This window comes from Gopherus flavomarginatus, chromosome 5 (genome assembly GCF_025201925.1).
Source record: "Gopherus flavomarginatus isolate rGopFla2 chromosome 5, rGopFla2.mat.asm, whole genome shotgun sequence".
NCBI lineage: Eukaryota > Metazoa > Chordata > Testudines > Testudinidae > Gopherus > Gopherus flavomarginatus.
Genome location: NC_066621.1, coordinates 41,770,213 through 41,785,312, shown reverse-complemented (window position 1 = coordinate 41,785,312; position 15,100 = coordinate 41,770,213). Strand labels below are relative to the sequence as shown.

At 66.6% G+C, this 15,100-nt stretch overlaps 1 protein-coding gene and 1 long non-coding RNA gene across 2 annotated transcripts; both read right to left on the bottom strand.

Annotated features, from left to right (window-relative positions):
* Positions 1–6,703: 6,703 nt before the first annotated feature.
* LOC127051122 (uncharacterized) lies at positions 6,704–7,673 on the bottom strand. The gene is made up of 2 exons (XR_007774403.1): positions 7,619–7,673; positions 6,704–7,582 (listed from the first exon to the last, which is right to left on the bottom strand). It is a non-coding gene; the product is annotated as an uncharacterized LOC127051122 (long non-coding RNA).
* A 1,099-nt stretch (positions 7,674–8,772) lies between these two features.
* LOC127052365 (uncharacterized) lies at positions 8,773–15,056 on the bottom strand. Its single transcript, XM_050955964.1, has 11 exons — positions 15,012–15,056; positions 13,382–13,676; positions 13,212–13,312; positions 13,025–13,083; positions 12,845–12,984; positions 10,455–10,634; positions 10,197–10,297; positions 9,735–9,806; positions 9,665–9,694; positions 9,391–9,462; positions 8,773–8,938 (listed from the first exon to the last, which is right to left on the bottom strand). Exons 1-11 carry the CDS (start codon positions 15,054–15,056, stop codon positions 8,786–8,788), a joined length of 1,248 nt encoding a protein of 415 aa, XP_050811921.1. The 3' UTR covers positions 8,773–8,785.
* Positions 15,057–15,100: the final 44 nt, after the last annotated feature.

Sequence of the window (15,100 nt, the reverse complement as noted above, 5' to 3'; positions counted from 1 at the left end):
GGCCTGATGGTACGCCCAGGGTGTCCAGAAGGACCACTGTTGGGATCCTACGTCCTGCGGATGGGGGTCCTGGAACACACCCACCGGTACTTCCGGATCCCGGTCCTGGTCGTAGTAGCTGTCCGCCTGGGAGGATGCAGACGTGTGTCTGGATGGCCATGGTGGAGCAGCGAAGGATGGAGCTGAAGTCTCAATGGACCTCACACCCCTCGGCTGTGGCGACCGGTGCCGGTACTCGTATCGGTACCGAGAGCGAGACCAGGACCTGCGACCGGCTTGGTGCCAGGAGGTCAACCGAAATCTCGAGTCTCTCTGCCTTGACCTGCTCCTGGAGGTGTGGTGCCTGGTATGGTGCCGGGAGCTGGAGTGGTACCGCAAGTATCGGGTTGAGGCTCGAGATGTTGACCGGTGACAGGAGCCTGACCGGTGACGGGAGCCTGAACGGTACCGAGGTGAAGACCGGTGCCGGGAGTCCGAACGGTGCCGAGTAGGGGAACGGTGCCAAGACCGGGATCGCCGTCGAGAGTGGGAGCAACGTCTCGATCTGGAGTGTCTGCGGGATCACGATCTGGAGCGGTGCCGGTCTGCCATGCTGACAGATGATGGTCTGGTCAGGGTCGGCTTGCCCATTGATTGCAGTACCCACACCGGCGGTGCCGGGGGTAAGAGCGGTGCCGCATGAGTGATCGCGATCAGGTCTCTTGCCGCAGAAAATGTCTTCGGGGTAGACGGCAAAGTAAGCTCTACCACAGTGGGTACTGGGGAGCTGCCAGGCGCCGGACTCGACGGCCCTCGTGGGGCTGGAGTCGACGGTGCCGGCTTAGGCGGTGCCACGGCAGGTATCGGTGCCGGGCGGTCCTACTTCGGGGCAGGCTCTGGCTGAGAGGTGCGTGTTGGCAGGTTCACCTGGGTCTTCGCCGTCTTCGACCTCGGGGAGAGGGAGCGGCTCGAAGTAGGTTTCGGTGCCGGCGGGGGCCGGTGCCGGGAGTCCTGGGTGGCAGCGCTCGGTGCAGTGGGGGTGCCTTTGCTTACCGGCTGGCTTGTGCTCGGTGCCGAGGATGGAGATGTCAGGGCCGCTTCCATGAGGAGCTGCTTTAACCTGATGTCCCGCTCCTTCTTAGTTCTCAGCTTGAATGTCTTTCAAATTGAGCACTTAGCCGATAAGTGTGACTCCCCGAGGCACTTTAGACAGGAGTCATGGGGATCTTCTACTGGCATAGGCTTGTGACAGGCCGAGCACTGTTTGAAACCCGGTGAGCCAGGCATGAGCTCCGGCTCCGGATGCGGGGAAGGGGTTGACCCCCGATCCCCTCAAACAAGTACTAACCACAATACTATTAACACTAACTAAGTCTAACTAACTATATATATATATATATATAAAACAACAATTAACTACAACTATGGATATAACAACGATAAGAAAAACTATGAGCTGCTAGGGAATGTGGAGGTCAGCTAAGTCGCGCTCCACTGTTCCAACGACCGACACGGGCGGTAAGAAGGAACTGAGGGGTGGCCGGGTCGGCTGGGGTATATATTAGGCGCCACAGCGGTGCCACTCCAGGGGGCGCCCAGCCAACCCGCTGAGGGTTGCTAGGGTAAAAGTTTCTCCAACGAACGTGCACATGGCGCACACACACCTAACTGGAATGGATATGAGCAATCACTCGAAGAAGAACTGAATGCTCACAAAGTGTGCAAGAGATACTCATGGTCCATCTGGTTGAACGCCTTCTCCTGATCCAAGGACAGGAGGGCGAATGACAGAACATACCTACACCCAACCTCAAGGAGATCCTGGACCAAATATAAGTTGTCAAAGATAGAGTGGCCTGGGATGGTGTAGGTCTGGCTGGGGTGGACCATGTCCGCCAGCACAGACCCCAGCCACAGTGAGGTGGCTTTCACTACAACTTTGTAGTCTATGCTGAGCAGCAAGACGGGATGCCAATTCCAAAGGACACGGGGGTCCCCCGTCTTTGGAAGCAAGGCAAGCATGGCTCCCTGAACAACAGGGGGAAGACCTCACTCTCCAAGGACTCAGTCCAGACGGTGACAAGGTTCAGGAGGAGGACTTCCCAGAACACATGGCAGAGCTCCACGGTCAGCCCGTCCATGGCTGGAGATTTATTCATGGGCATGTGGCAGAGGGCTTCCAAGAGCTCGGCCAGAGTGAGAGGCAGCTCTAACTGGTCCCAGTGGCCCACGCTGACCATCGGGAGTCCATCCCAGCAGGGACGGCTTTAGCCAGTGCGGGGCCGATTACTGGGGCATGTACTCTCCTTGCAGCACTTCGGCTTTCCGCGCTCTGGCTGTGGTAGCGGGGCCGCGAGGCTCCGGCCGGGAGAGCGGGGCTGCGGGGCTCCGGCTGGGGGAGCGGGACCACGGGGTTGCAGGCTCCAGCCAGGAGAGTGGGGCTGTGGGGTTGCGGGCCTTCGGCTGAGACAGTGGGGCTGCGGGGCTCCAGCTGGGGTAGCAAAGCCGCAGGGGGAATGTGACCGAGGGATTGCAGGGCTCCAGCCGGGGTAGCGGGCTGCAGGGCTTCGGCCTGGAGAGCGGTGCTGCGGGGTTGCTGGGCTCTAGCTGGGGTAGCGGGCTGAGGGATTTGCCGCGCTCGGCCGGGGGAGCGTGACCACGGGGTTGCTGGGCTCTGGCCGAAGTGGCGGGGCCGCTGGGATACTGCTGGGAGAGCGGGGCTGCGGGACTCCGTCCGGGGTAGCAGGGTTGCGGGACTTGCCGCGCTCGACCGGGGGAGTGGGACAGCGGGATTCCTGGGCTCAGGCCGAGAGACCGGTGCTGCAGTGTTGCAGGGTTGTGGCCGGGGTGGCGGCCGCGGGGTTGTAGGCTCCAGCCAGGACAGCGGGGCCCCTGGGCTCCGGCCAGGGGAGTTGGACGGTGGGGTTGCGGGTCTTCGGCCAGGGGAGCGGGACCGCGGGGCTCTGGCCGAGAGAGCGGGGCTGCGGGGCTCCGGCCAGGGGACAGCGGTGCTGTGATGCTGTGGCCGGGGTGACGGGGGAGCAGAACCCCGGGGAAAATGGCAGCCCCAAGTGGGTCAGGACAGGGGAAGACGATGGCTGCTCCCTGGGGGTCATCCACCAGGAAGGGGAATGAGACAACCCCAGAGGTGGCAGCAGCATGGGAGATGGAGGAGATGGAGATGGCATCAGCATAGGGAGCAAGCTCAGGAGTGAGGTCATGGAAAGGGGCAGAGTTGGGATCCTAGGCCGTGGCAGCCAAGCTACAAGCATGTGGCACCTCTTGGCCTGGCTCAGGGGCTGAGGGAGCAGGAAGGGGGGCCTCGACAATGCCGGGCTGCTGCTCGATGGCCAGTGATGTAGCTACAGCATCAATGGATGGAGAATTAGCAGCAGGGCCCCAACCCAGAAAAGAGGTTGCCCCTAGTAACTGAGGGCCCGGCTGCCTGGCACTTGAAGGCCTGGGCGAGTGGGAAGCAAGTGGGAACAGATTGTAAGACAGAGGGCTCCACCTCTCCTAAGCTGGCACAGCTTCTGGGGTAACATAGGGCAGCCCTGACATTCCTCTGTGTTAGACCAGAGGCCATTTTATCCCCCACCTGCCCCAGAATAAGGGGAGTGCAGAGGGGCTTATAACCGGTTTCTCCAATCTCATCAGCGCTGAGTGTGAACTTGGTGCAGTTGAGGACAGTGTCCAGCGTTTTTAGCAAATCCCAGATGCAGCAAATTTTGATGTTACAAGCACTATTATTTTAAGACAATAAAAACTACAGCCCAGTATTGCCAACATGAAGAGAGCAAAAATCATGAGTCAGACCCCTGAAAATCATGATTACAAAAAAAAATTGAACGAACATCCTTTTCTTTCCTTATTTTCCGCACAGAGTGGAGGTTCACCATCTAACTCCAGAAATGCAGGCAGAGCTGGATGCTCTGAAAAAGATCAAACCTGATTCGATCATAACAATGCAGATGGAGGACTGGGTTGGAGACATTTCAACGACACATCTCTGGCCTGGCCAACTTGCCCCTAGCTTGGTCAACAGCCAGAAAGGTGCTGAAGGTGGCCACAAAGGACATGAACACTCATTTGGGATTGGAAAACTAAGAAGCAGGATGGGGAGATGATTAAGGTCTGGCCAGTCACCTGGTTGCATGCGCCCAGACAGATGCTCTTCTAGTTACGCCTGGTGCACTACTAATATATCAGCACAAGTGGTGACATTCACCTCACAGCTACTCACTTGCTCTCACAGCTACAGCACAGCCATAGACCCTATTATACACTGATTAAAATACCTCCAAATACATAGACTATGGGTTGGAGTGAGACACAGAGAGCTCATATGTACTTGTGGGCTTGGCTGGGGTACCAAGCCGGACTGGGCTTTGACTAGCTCTGAGCTAAAGAGTTAGAAGAAAATATACATTTTAAAAGCTGGTCATGTTGGAGAGGGGCAGGCTGGGGATAGCAGGGGAATGTAGCCCGAGAGCCTCTTGACCAAATGAGTCCAAGTTTCAACCACCAACTCCACCCTTGCATCTCTACTGACCAAGCAATTTTCAGGCCAATCTGCTACTGCATATGGATTTTAAAATGCTTGGAAAAATCAGATGTAAACTGCAACACAGGCTTAGCTATGAGGCAGCTCTTTTCCTTCCATAATTGAAAAGGGGCCTGCTTCACAAAGGTGACTATAGGTGAAGAGCCATTACACACCCAGTGGACACTTGTACCGCATTCCCACACCATACGATCATGTACACGGAAACTTGGAGTCTTGAAAATAATCTGGAGAGGGGAGATATTTGAGGGAGTGCCCCGGCTCCACTGGAAAAGTTGTTGGCCATGAAATCTGAACTTTCCATGCATGTGAAGACAGAATTTGATAGGCTGTGTCTGCCACAAGGTGTTTGGATACTGGTAAAGTCTGGCTGAGAGATAACTAGCAATGAGAGTGCAGAGAAGGTCACCCACCTGTCTCTAAATGCTCCTCATCTCCCCTTGCTCCATGGGGGTTACCACGTGTTTGTTTTTTGATTTACAAATATTTCTGTCTGCAGAAACGTGTTTGTTCCTTTCCATACTGCTGACAACTGAGCTCCGGCATCCTGAATTGGATGTTTCAGTCTATGACTTTACAGCGATTGGAGCAGCTGTGCAGGAGTTTATCCTGCTAAATCTGAATTGTTTTACATGGTAATTCCTGTCTTACAAGACTAGAGTGGAGCCAATAGTTGTTACTGTGGCACAAGGGCCAAAATCTGCCCTGTTACATCCATGCAGCTCCACTGAAGCACAGATGTTCCACATGGACAAGACCTGGAATCTTAGGGCTAGTGCAGGATGGTTCCTGCAGACAGGGCTGACTCTAGGCACCAGGGCTCCTCCCCGCGCGAGTGGGCTGTACCGGGCACTGTCAGACTGAACAGGGGGAATGGATTCTGGGTTGTGCGCTGATGGGGCGAGTGGCTGGGCAGCCAGAGCTGCCAGGGAGCTGCCCCTGGACCCAGCCTGCCGAATACCTCCTTTGCCTCAGCCCCACACTGCCTGCCCTGGGGGGGGGGGAGGGAGGAGAGGCAGAGCCCGGCTCTGAATGGGGCAGTGTCTGTTCTCTCGGCTCTGCCTGTACGGGGCTGGGGAAGCTGCCCCTCTCAGCCCTTGCACCCCCTATCCCGCTCACAGCCCCTCCATTTGTACCTCCCCCATCGCTCCTACGCCACACCCCTTCCCCTTGTACTCTCCCTTCACCCACATCTCTCCCCTTGTACCCTCTCCCAGCCCTCTCCTCCCACAACTCCCCCTTCCCCTGCACCTCTTCTCCTGCAATCCTCCTAATCCCCTCTCTCCTCCTCCACCCTCCTCTGCAAGCACATCACAGCCCACTTCTCTGCCAGTGTAGAGCCCCCAAGCACCCCCACACTCGCTCCTCTGCGTGAACCCTGTACTAGATCCCCATCCCGTTCAAGGTTTGAGGGTTAATCCCTATGCCTTCCATGTGCATTTGGAGCACTAAAGATGGGATTGTGGGAGACGGGGGTGGGGGGAGATTTATACGAAAGTGAAATAAAAATAGCAGAATCGGTTTGATCCCCACTGCAGTTATAAACAGGGATTGCTGTGGTGAAGGAGAGGGAGCCCAGGGTTGGGGCAACCAGGGGTGTGGGTGGGGGAGGGCTTGGGGGGTGGAGGGCCCAGGACTGGAGTGGGGGGCAGCCAATTTTTTTTTTGCTTGGGGTAGCAAAAAACCTAGAGCCACTGGGGAGGGGAATGGTAATTCAAGGTGGAATTTGACCTTAATATATTAAGGGATTGTTCACACCTGCATGGCCCCATGTTCAGACAGCATCTGAGCAAAGCTGGTGAGAAGAGCAAATTAAACCTTCCTAGGGAATTTCACCTGCTCAATAGGCCTAATACTGCAGCCACTGGCGTCAGCTGCACTGCAGGGAATACATCACATCTCTCTATGTGAGACAGATGCACGTATATCTATCATTCTCTGTAGGGATAGACAGATAGTCATGTACCTTTATTTGCTATTTTTCTCACTCTCTCTGATACTATGGGATAGTATTAAAATGGGAAAAAGTCAATGATGATTATGAAGGAGATTAGAGAGATACAATGTCAGATAGGAAACAGTCACTATGAAAGTTTCAGAGTTCATTTAAATAGCTGAAAGCCAAGAAATAAAAATGACACAAGATGACAAAGCGCCAGGTTTAATTTTTAAAGCAAAATTTTACTGAACATTTTCTACCAATGCCCAGGCAAATTTCCGTCTATGCAGAGCCCTTCCCTTCTATGGTAACACTGAATACACAATGTCAAGTAACACAGAGACTGAAACAATGTTAATGTCAGCTTTTGCCTTTTGGCCCGGCTCTCCCGGCCGGAGCCACGCAACCCCGCCGTCCCTCTCCCCCGGCTGGAGCCCAGGGACTCCGCAGCCCTGCTCTCCCGGCAGGAGCCCCGCAATCCCATGGCTCTCCTCCCCCAGCCGGAGCCCCGCAACACCGCTCCCCCAGCTGGAGCCCCGCAACCCCACAGTCTCGCTTCCCCAGCAGAGCGTGGCAAGTCCCGTGGCCCTGCTACCGAGGCCGGAGCCCGGCAGCCCCGCTCTCCTCACCTGAAACCCGCAGCCCAGCTCTCGAGGCTGGAGCCCCGCAAACCCATGGCTGCGCTCCCACGGCCGAGCATTGCAACTCCCGCTGCCCTGCCACCCCGGCCAGAGCCCTGCCACCCCGCTCTTTTGGCCACAGCTCCGTCACCCCGCGGTACCACTCCCCTGGCCGGAACTCTGCAACCCCACCGTCCTGCTCCCTCTCCCGGAGCCCAGGGACCCCGCGGCCCCTCTATCCCGGCTGGAGCCCTGCAACACCGCAGCACCGCTACCCTGAGTGGAGCCCTGCAACCCCGCAGTCCCTCCAACCCAGCCGGAGCCCAGGGACCCCGGCTGGAGCGCGGCAACTCCCGACGCCCAGCCACCCAGGCGGAGCCCCGAAGCCCCGCTCTCAAGGCCAGAGGCTCACAACCCCGCCGTCCCGCTCTCCCAGCCGGAGGCCCGCAGTCCTGCTTTCCGGGCCGGAGCCCCGCACACCTGCGGTCCCACTTTCCCGGCCGCAGGCCCGCAAACCTGCGGTGCTGCTACCGCTGCTGGAGCCCCGCACCTCCCGCGGGTCCGGCTCGAGCCAGAGCCCTGCAAATCCAGCGGTTCCGGCCGAGCCATGCAAACCCACGGTCCCGGCCGGAGCTCCGGAAACCCGCGGTACCGGCCGGAGCCCCGCAACTCCTGCGGTCCCGGCCCAAGCCCCGCAACCCCGCGGCCCTGGCCCGAGCCCCGCGGTCTCGGCCAGAGCCCCAGTCCGAGCCCCGCAACTCCTGCGGTCCCGGCCCGAGCCCTGTCCCGAGCCCCGCAAACCAGCAGTCCTGGTCAGGAGCCCCGCCACTCCCGCGGCCCCGGCCCGAGACCGGACCCGGGCCCCGCAACTCCCGCGGCCCCGGCCCGAGACCGGGCCCCACAACTCCCGCGGCCCCGGCCCGGGCCCCGCAACTCCCGCGGTCCCCGCCCCGAGCCCCGGCCCGGGCCCCGCAACTCCCGCGGTCATCGCCCCGAGCCCCGGCCCGGGCCCCGCAACTCCCGCGGTCCCCGCCCCGAGCCCCGCCCCGAGCCCCGCAACTCCCGCGGTCCCCGCCCCGAGCCCCGCAACTCCCGCGGTCCCCGCCCCGAGCCCAAGCCCCGCAACTCCTGAGGTCCCGGCCGAGAGCCCCGCCCGAACCCCGCAACTCCTGCGGTCCCGGCCAGGAGCCCCGCAACTCCTGCGGTCCCGGCCAGGAGCCCCGGCCCGAGCCCCGCAAACCAGCAGTCCCAGCCAGGAGCCCCGCAACTCATGCGGTCCCGGCCCGAGCCCAAGCCCCGCAACTCCTGCGATTCCGGCCCGAGCTCGGCAAACCCGCGGTCCTAGCCCGAGCCCCGCAAACCTGCGGTCCCGGCCAGGAGCCCCGCCCCGAGCCCCGCAAACCCGCGGTCCCGGCCAGGAGCCCCACCCCGAGCCCCGCAAACCAGCGGTCCCGGCCAGGATCCCTGGCCCGAGTCCCGCAAACTAGCGGTCCCAGCCAGGAGCCCCGCAACTCCTGCGGTCCCGGCCCGAGCCCAAGCCCAAGCCCAAGCCCCGCAACTCCTGCGCTCCCGGCCCGAGCCCAAGCCCAAGCCCAAGCCCCGCAACTCCTGCGCTCCCGGCCCGAGCCCTCTCCTGAGCCCCGCAAACCAGCGGTCACGGCCAGGAGCCCCGCAAACCAGCGGTCACGGCCAGGAGCCCCGCAACTCCTGCGGTCCCGGCCCGAGCCCCGTAACTCCTGCGGTCCCGGCCAGGATCCCTGGCCCGAGCCCCGCAAACCAGAAGTCCCAGCCAGGAGCCCCGCAAACCAGCGGTCCCGGCCAGGAGCCCCGCCACTCCTGCAGTCCCGGCTGAGAGCCCCGCCCGAGCCCCGCAAAACAACAGTCCCGGCCAGGAGCCCCGCAACTCCCGCGGTCCCGGCCCGAGCCCCGCAACTCCCGCGGTCCCGGCCCCGAGCCCCGCAACTCCCGCGGTCCCGGCCAGAAGCCCCGGCCAGGAGCCTCACAACTGCTGCGGTCCCCGCCCGGGCCCCGGCCCGAGCCCCGCAACTCCCGCGGTCCCCGCCCGGGCCCCGGCCCGAGCCCCGCAACTCCCGCGGTCCCGGCCCGGGCCCCGCAACTCCCGCGGTCCCGGCCCGGGCCCCGCAACTCCCGCGGTCCCGGCCCGGGCCCCGCAACTCCCGCGGTCCCGGCCAGGATCCCTGGCCCGAGTCCCGCAAACCAGCGGTCCCAGCCAGGAGCCCCGCAACTCCTGCGGTCCCGGCCGAGAGCCCCGCCCGAGCCCTGCAAACCAGCACTCCCGGCCAGGAGCCCTGCCCCGAGCCCCGCAACTCCCGCGGTCCCGGCCAGGAGCCCTGCAACTCCTGCGGTCCCGGCCCGAGCCCCGCAACTCCCGCGGTTCCGGCCAGGAGCCCCGCAACTCCCGCGGTCCCGGCCAGGAGCCCCGCCCCGAGCCCCGCAACTCCCGCGGTCCCGGCCAGGAGCCCCGCAACTCCCGCGGTCCCGGCCAGGAGCCCCGCAACTCCCGCGGTCCCGGCCAGGATCCCTGGCCCGAGTCCCGCAAACCAGCGGTCCCAGCCAGGAGCCCCGCAACTCCTGCGGTCCCGGCCGAGAGCCCCGCCCAAGCCCTGCAAACCAGCACTCCCGGCCAGGAGCCCTGCCCCGAGCCCCGCAACTCCCGCGGTCCCGGCCAGGAGCCCTGCAACTCCTGCGGTCCCGGCCCGAGCCCCGCAACTCCCGCGGTTCCGGCCAGGAGCCCCGAAACTCCCGCGGTCCCGGCCAGGAGCCCCGCCCCGAGCCCCGCAACTCCCGCGGTCCCGGCCAGGAGCCCCGCAACTCCCGCGGTCCCGCCCCGAGCCCCGCAACTCCCGCGGTCCCGGCCAGGAGCCCCGCAACTCCCGCGGTCCCGGCCAGGAGCCCAGCCCCAAGCCCCGCAAACCCGCGGTCCCGGCCAGGAGCCCCGCAACTCCTGCGGTCCCGGCCCAAGCCCCGCAACTCCTGCGGTCCCGGCCAGGAGCCCCGCCCCGAGCCCCGCAACTCCCGCGGTCCCGGCCAGGAGCCCCGCAACTCCCGCGGTCCCGCCCCGAGCCCTGCAAACCAGCACTCCCGGCCAGGAGCCCTGCCCCGAGCCCCGCAACTCCCGCGGTCCCGGCCAGGAGCCCTGCAACTCCTGCGGTCCCGGCCCGAGCCCCGCAACTCCTGCGGTTCCGGCCAGGAGCCCCGAAACTCCCGCGGTCCCGGCCAGGAGCCCCGCCGAGCCCCGCAACTCCCGCGGTCCCGGCCAGGAGCCCCGCAACTCCCGCGGTCCCGGCCAGAGCCCCGCAACTCCCGCGGTCCCGGCCCGAGCCCCGCAAACCCGCGGTCCCGGCCAGGAGCCCCGCCCCGAGCCCCGCAAACCCGCGGTCCCGGCCAGGAGCCCCGCCCCGAGCCCCGCAAACCCGCGGTCCCGGCCAGGAGCCCCGCAACTCCTGCGGTCCCGGCCCAAGCCCCGCAACTCCTGCGGTCCCGGCCAGGAGCCCCGCCCCGAGCCCCGCAACTCCCGCGGTCCCGGCCCGAGCCCCGCAACTCCCGCGGTCCCGGCCAGGATCCCTGGCCCGAGTCCCGCAAACCAGCGGTCCCAGCCAGGAGCCCCGCAACTCCTGCGGTCCCGGCCGAGAGCCCCGCCCGAGCCCTGCAAACCAGCACTCCCGGCCAGGAGCCCTGCCCCGAGCCCTGCAACTCCTGTGGTCCCGGCCCGGAGCCCTGCAACTCCTGCGGTCCCGGCCCGAGCCCCGCAACTCCCGCGGTTCCGGCCAGGAGCCCCGAAACTCCCGCGGTCCCGGCCAGGAGCCCCGCCCCGAGCCCCGCAAACCCGCGGTCCCGGCCAGGAGCCCCGCAACTCCTGCGGTCCCGCCCCGAGCCCCGCAAACCCGCGGTCCCGGCCAGGAGCCCTGCCCCGAGCCCCACAACTCCCGCGGTCCCGGCCCGAGCCCCGCAACTCCCGCGGTCCCGGCCCGAGCCCCCGCAACTCCCGCGGTCCCGGCCAGGATCCCTGGCCCGAGTCCCGCAAACCAGCGGTCCCAGCCAGGAGCCCCGCAACTCCTGCGGTCCCGGCCGAGAGCCCCGCCCGAGCCCTGCAAACCAGCACTCCCGGCCAGGAGCCCTGCCCCGAGCCCCGCAACTCCCGTGGTCCCGGCCCGAGCCCCGCAACTCCCGCGGTCCCGGCCCGGAGCCCCGCAACTCCCGCGGTCCCGGCCCGGAGCCCCGCAACTCCCGCGGTCCCGGCCCGGAGCCCCGCAACTCCCGCGGTCCCGGCCAGGATCCCTGGCCCGAGGCCCGCAAACCAGAAGTCCCGGCCAGGAGCCCCGCAAACCAGCGGTCCCGGCCAGGAGCCCCGCCACTCCTGCGGTCCCGGCCCGAGCCCTGTCACGAGTCCCGCCACTCCTGCGGTCCCGGCCAGGGGCCCCGCAACTCCTGCGGTCCCGGCCAGGGGCCCCGCAACTCCTGCGGTCCCGGCCCGGATCCCTGGCCCGAGTCCCGCAAACCAGCGGTCCCAACCAGGAGCCCCGCAACTCCTGCGGTCCCGGCCGAGAGCTCGCCCGAGCCCTGCAAACCAGCACTCCCGGCCAGGAGCCGTGCCCCGAGCCACGCAACTCCCGCGGTCCCGGCCAGGAGCCCCGCAACTCCCGCGGTCCCGGCCCGGGCCCCGCAACTCCCGCGGTCCCCGCCCGAGCCCCGGCCCGGGCCCCGCAACTCCCGCGGTCCCCGCCCGAGCCCCGGCCCGGGCCCCGCAACTCCCGCGGTCCCGGCCCGAGACCGGGCCCGAGCCCCGCAACTCCCGCGGTCCCGACCAGGAGCCCCGGCCAGGAGCCTCACAACTGCTGCGGTCCCCGCCCGGGGCCTGGCCCGAGCCCCGCAACTCCCGCGGTCCCCGCCCGAGCCCCACAACTCCCGCGGTCCCCGCCCGAGCCCCACAACTGCTGCGGTCTCCGCCCGAGCCCCGCAACTCCCGCGGTCCCGTCCAGGAGCCCCGCAACTCCCGCGGTCCCGTCCAGGAGCCCCGCAACTCCCGCGGTCCCGTCCAGGAGCCCCGCAACTCCCGCGGTCCCGTCCAGGAGCCCCGCCCCGAGCCCCGCAAACCCGCGGTCCCGGCCAGGAGCCCCGCCCCGAGCCCCGCAACTCCCGCGGTCCAGGCCAGGAGCCCCGCAACTCCTGCGGTCCCGGCCCGAGCCCCGCAACTCCTGCGGTCCCGGCCAGGATCCCTGGCCCGAGTCCCGCAAACCAGCGGTCCCAGCCAGGAGCCCGGCAACTCCTGCGGTCCCGGCCCGAGCCCCGCAACTCCTGCGGTCCCGGCCGAGTGCCCCGCCAGAGCCCTGCAAACCAGCACTCCTGGCCCGGAGCCCTGCCCCGAGCCCCGCAACTCCCACGATCCCGGCCAGGAGCCCCGCAACTCCCGCGATCCCGGCCAGGAGCCCCGCAAACCAGAAGTCCCGGCCAGGAGCCCTGCCACTCCAGCAGTCCCAGCCGAGAGCCCCGCCCGAGCCCTGCAAACCAGCACACCCGGCCGGAGCCCCGCAACTCCTGCGCTCGCGGCCAGGAGCCCCGCCCGAGCCCCGCAACTCCTGCGGTGCCGGCCCGAGACCGGGCCCCGTAAACCCGCGGTCCCGTCCCGGAGCCCTGCAACTCCTGCGGTCCCGGCCCGGAGCCCGGGACCGAGCCCCGCCACTCCCACGGTCCCGGCCAAGAGCCTCGCCCGAGCCCCGCAACTCCTGCGGTCCCGGCCCGGAGCCCCGCAACTCCTGCGGTCCCGGCCCGGAGCCCCGCAACTCCTGCGGTCCCGGCCCGGAGCCCCGGCCACGAGCCCCGCAACTCCTGCGGTCCCGGCCCGAGCCCAAGCCCCGCAACTCCTGCGGTCCCGGCCGAGAGCCCTGCCCGAACCCCGCAAACCAGCGGTCCCGGCTCGGAGCCCCACAACTCCTGCGGTCCCGGCCCGAGCCCGGCAACTCCTGCGGTCCCGGCCCGAGCCCCGCAAACCAGCAGTCCCGGCCAGGAGCCCCGCAACTCCTGCGGTCCCAGCCCGAGCCCGGCAAACCCGCGGTCCCGGCCAGGAGCCCCGCCCTGAGCCCCGCAAAACCTGCGGTCCTGGCCAGGAGCCCCGCAACTCCTGCGGTCCCGGCCAGGAGCCCTGGCCCGAGCCCCGCAAACCAGCAGTCCCAGCCAGGAGCCCCGCAACTCCTGCGGTCCCGGCCCGAGCTCGGCAAACCCGCGGTCCCGGCCAGGAGCCCCGCCCTGAGCCTCGCAAACCAGCAGTCCCGGCCAGGAGCTCCGCAACTCCTGCGGTCCCAGCCCGAGCCCTGGCCCGAGTCCCGCAAACCAGCAGTCCCAGCCAGGAGCCCCGCAACTCCTGCGGTCCCGGCCCGAGCTCGGCAAACCCGCGGTCCCGCCCCGAGCCCCGCAAACCCGGCCAGGAGTCCCGCCCCGAGCCCCGCAAACCAGCGGTCCCGGCCAGGAGACCCGCCCCGAGCCCCTCAAAGCAGCAGTCCCGGCCAGGAGCTCCGCAACTCCTGCGGTCCTGGTCCAAGCCCAAGCCCCGCAACTCCTGCGGTCCCGGCCCGAGCTCGGCAAACCCGCGGTCCCGCCCTGAGCCCCGCAAACCCGGCCAGGAGCCCCGCCCCAAGCCCCACGGTCCCGGCCAGGAGCCCCGCAACTCCTGCGGTCCTGGCCCGAGCCCTGGCCTGAGCCCCGCAATTCCTGCGGTCCCGGCCAGGAGCCCCGGCCAGGAGCCCCGCAAACCCGCGGTCCCGGCCAGGAGCCCCGGCCAGGAGCCCCGCAAACCTGTGGTTCCGATGCCCGGCAAACCTGCAGTTCCGCCGCCCCGGCTGGAGCCCGGCAACTCCCGTCACCCTGGACGGAACCTGGCCAACCTGCAATCCCGTCCCCTTGCCAGAGCCCGGCTCGTCCTGCTTTTGAGGCCAGTAGCCCGCAACCCTGCCGTCCCACTCCCCTGGTGGATCCCACGGTCCCCCCGGTCCCACTTCCCGCGCTGGAGCATGGGATGTCTCGCGGCCCTGCTCTCCCAGCTGAAAGCCCCAGTGCACCGGATAGAGTCCCGCAACCCCGCTAACCCACCCAGAGCCCCGGAACCCCACAGCCTCACTCTCTCAGTCAGAGCCCCACAATCCTGCTCCCCTGGCCGGAACCCTGCCGTCCCGCTCTCCCGGTCGGAGCCCAGGGACCCCGCGGTCCCGCTCCCCACGCTGGATCGTGTAAAATCCCGCAGCCCCGCTATCCCAGCTAGAGGCCAGCAAACCTGCGAATGTGCTCTCCCGGACGGAGTCCCGAGGTCGCACTCCCGTGGCCCCGCCACCCTGGCTGGACCCCCACAACCCCGCTCTCCGGCGGAGCCCAGGGTTCCTGCGGTCCCGCTCCCCCCACTGGAGTGGGACAAGTCCCGCAGCCCAGCTCTCCCAGCTGGAGCCCCGCAATCCCGTGGTCGCACTCTCTCGGCAGAGCACGGCAACTCCCGTGGCCCCACCACCCTGGCCAGAGCCCCACAATCCCACACTCCCAGCCGGAGCCCTGCAGCCCCACTTTCCCAGCCGAAGCCCCGCAAACCTGCAGTCCCGCTACCCCTGCCGGAGCCCCGCAACCCCGCTACCCCAGCCGAGCGCAGGAAGTCCCGCTGCCCCGCCACTCGGCCGGACCCCCACAACTCCAGCAGCTGCGCTCTCGGCCGGAGCTCTGCAACTCCGCAGCACCGCTCTCCTGGCCAGAGCACTGCAACCCCACCACACTGCTCCTCTGGTCAGAGCCCCAGGATTCCGCAGTCCTGCTACCCCGGCAAGTCCCGCGGCCCAGCTACCTCAGCGAGAACTCTGCAACCCCTCATTCCCTCTCCTTCAGCTGGAGCCTCGCAACCCCTCAGCCCAGTTACCTCCGCCTGAGCGTGGAAATTTGAAGTGCCATTTGGAGAGTACATGCCCCAAGAATCGGGCCCCGCACTGGCTTAAGCCCGCCCTGACT

What these genes read in the sequence shown, in the direction of transcription:
- LOC127052365 (XM_050955964.1), bottom strand. Translation starts at nt 15,056, where the DNA reads ATGTACTCTCCAAATGGCACTTCAAATTTCCACGCTCAGGCGGAG. An exon ending in ATTTCCACGCTCAGGCGGAG is followed by an intron (nt 13,677 to 15,011) that starts GTAACTGGGCTG and finishes CCGGGACCGCAG; the next exon opens with GAGTTGCGGGGCTTGGGCTT. An exon ending in TCCGGGCCGGGACCGCAGGA is followed by an intron (nt 10,635 to 12,844) that starts GTTGCGGGGCTC and finishes GGACCGCGGGAG; the next exon opens with TTGCGGGGCTCGGGGCGGGG.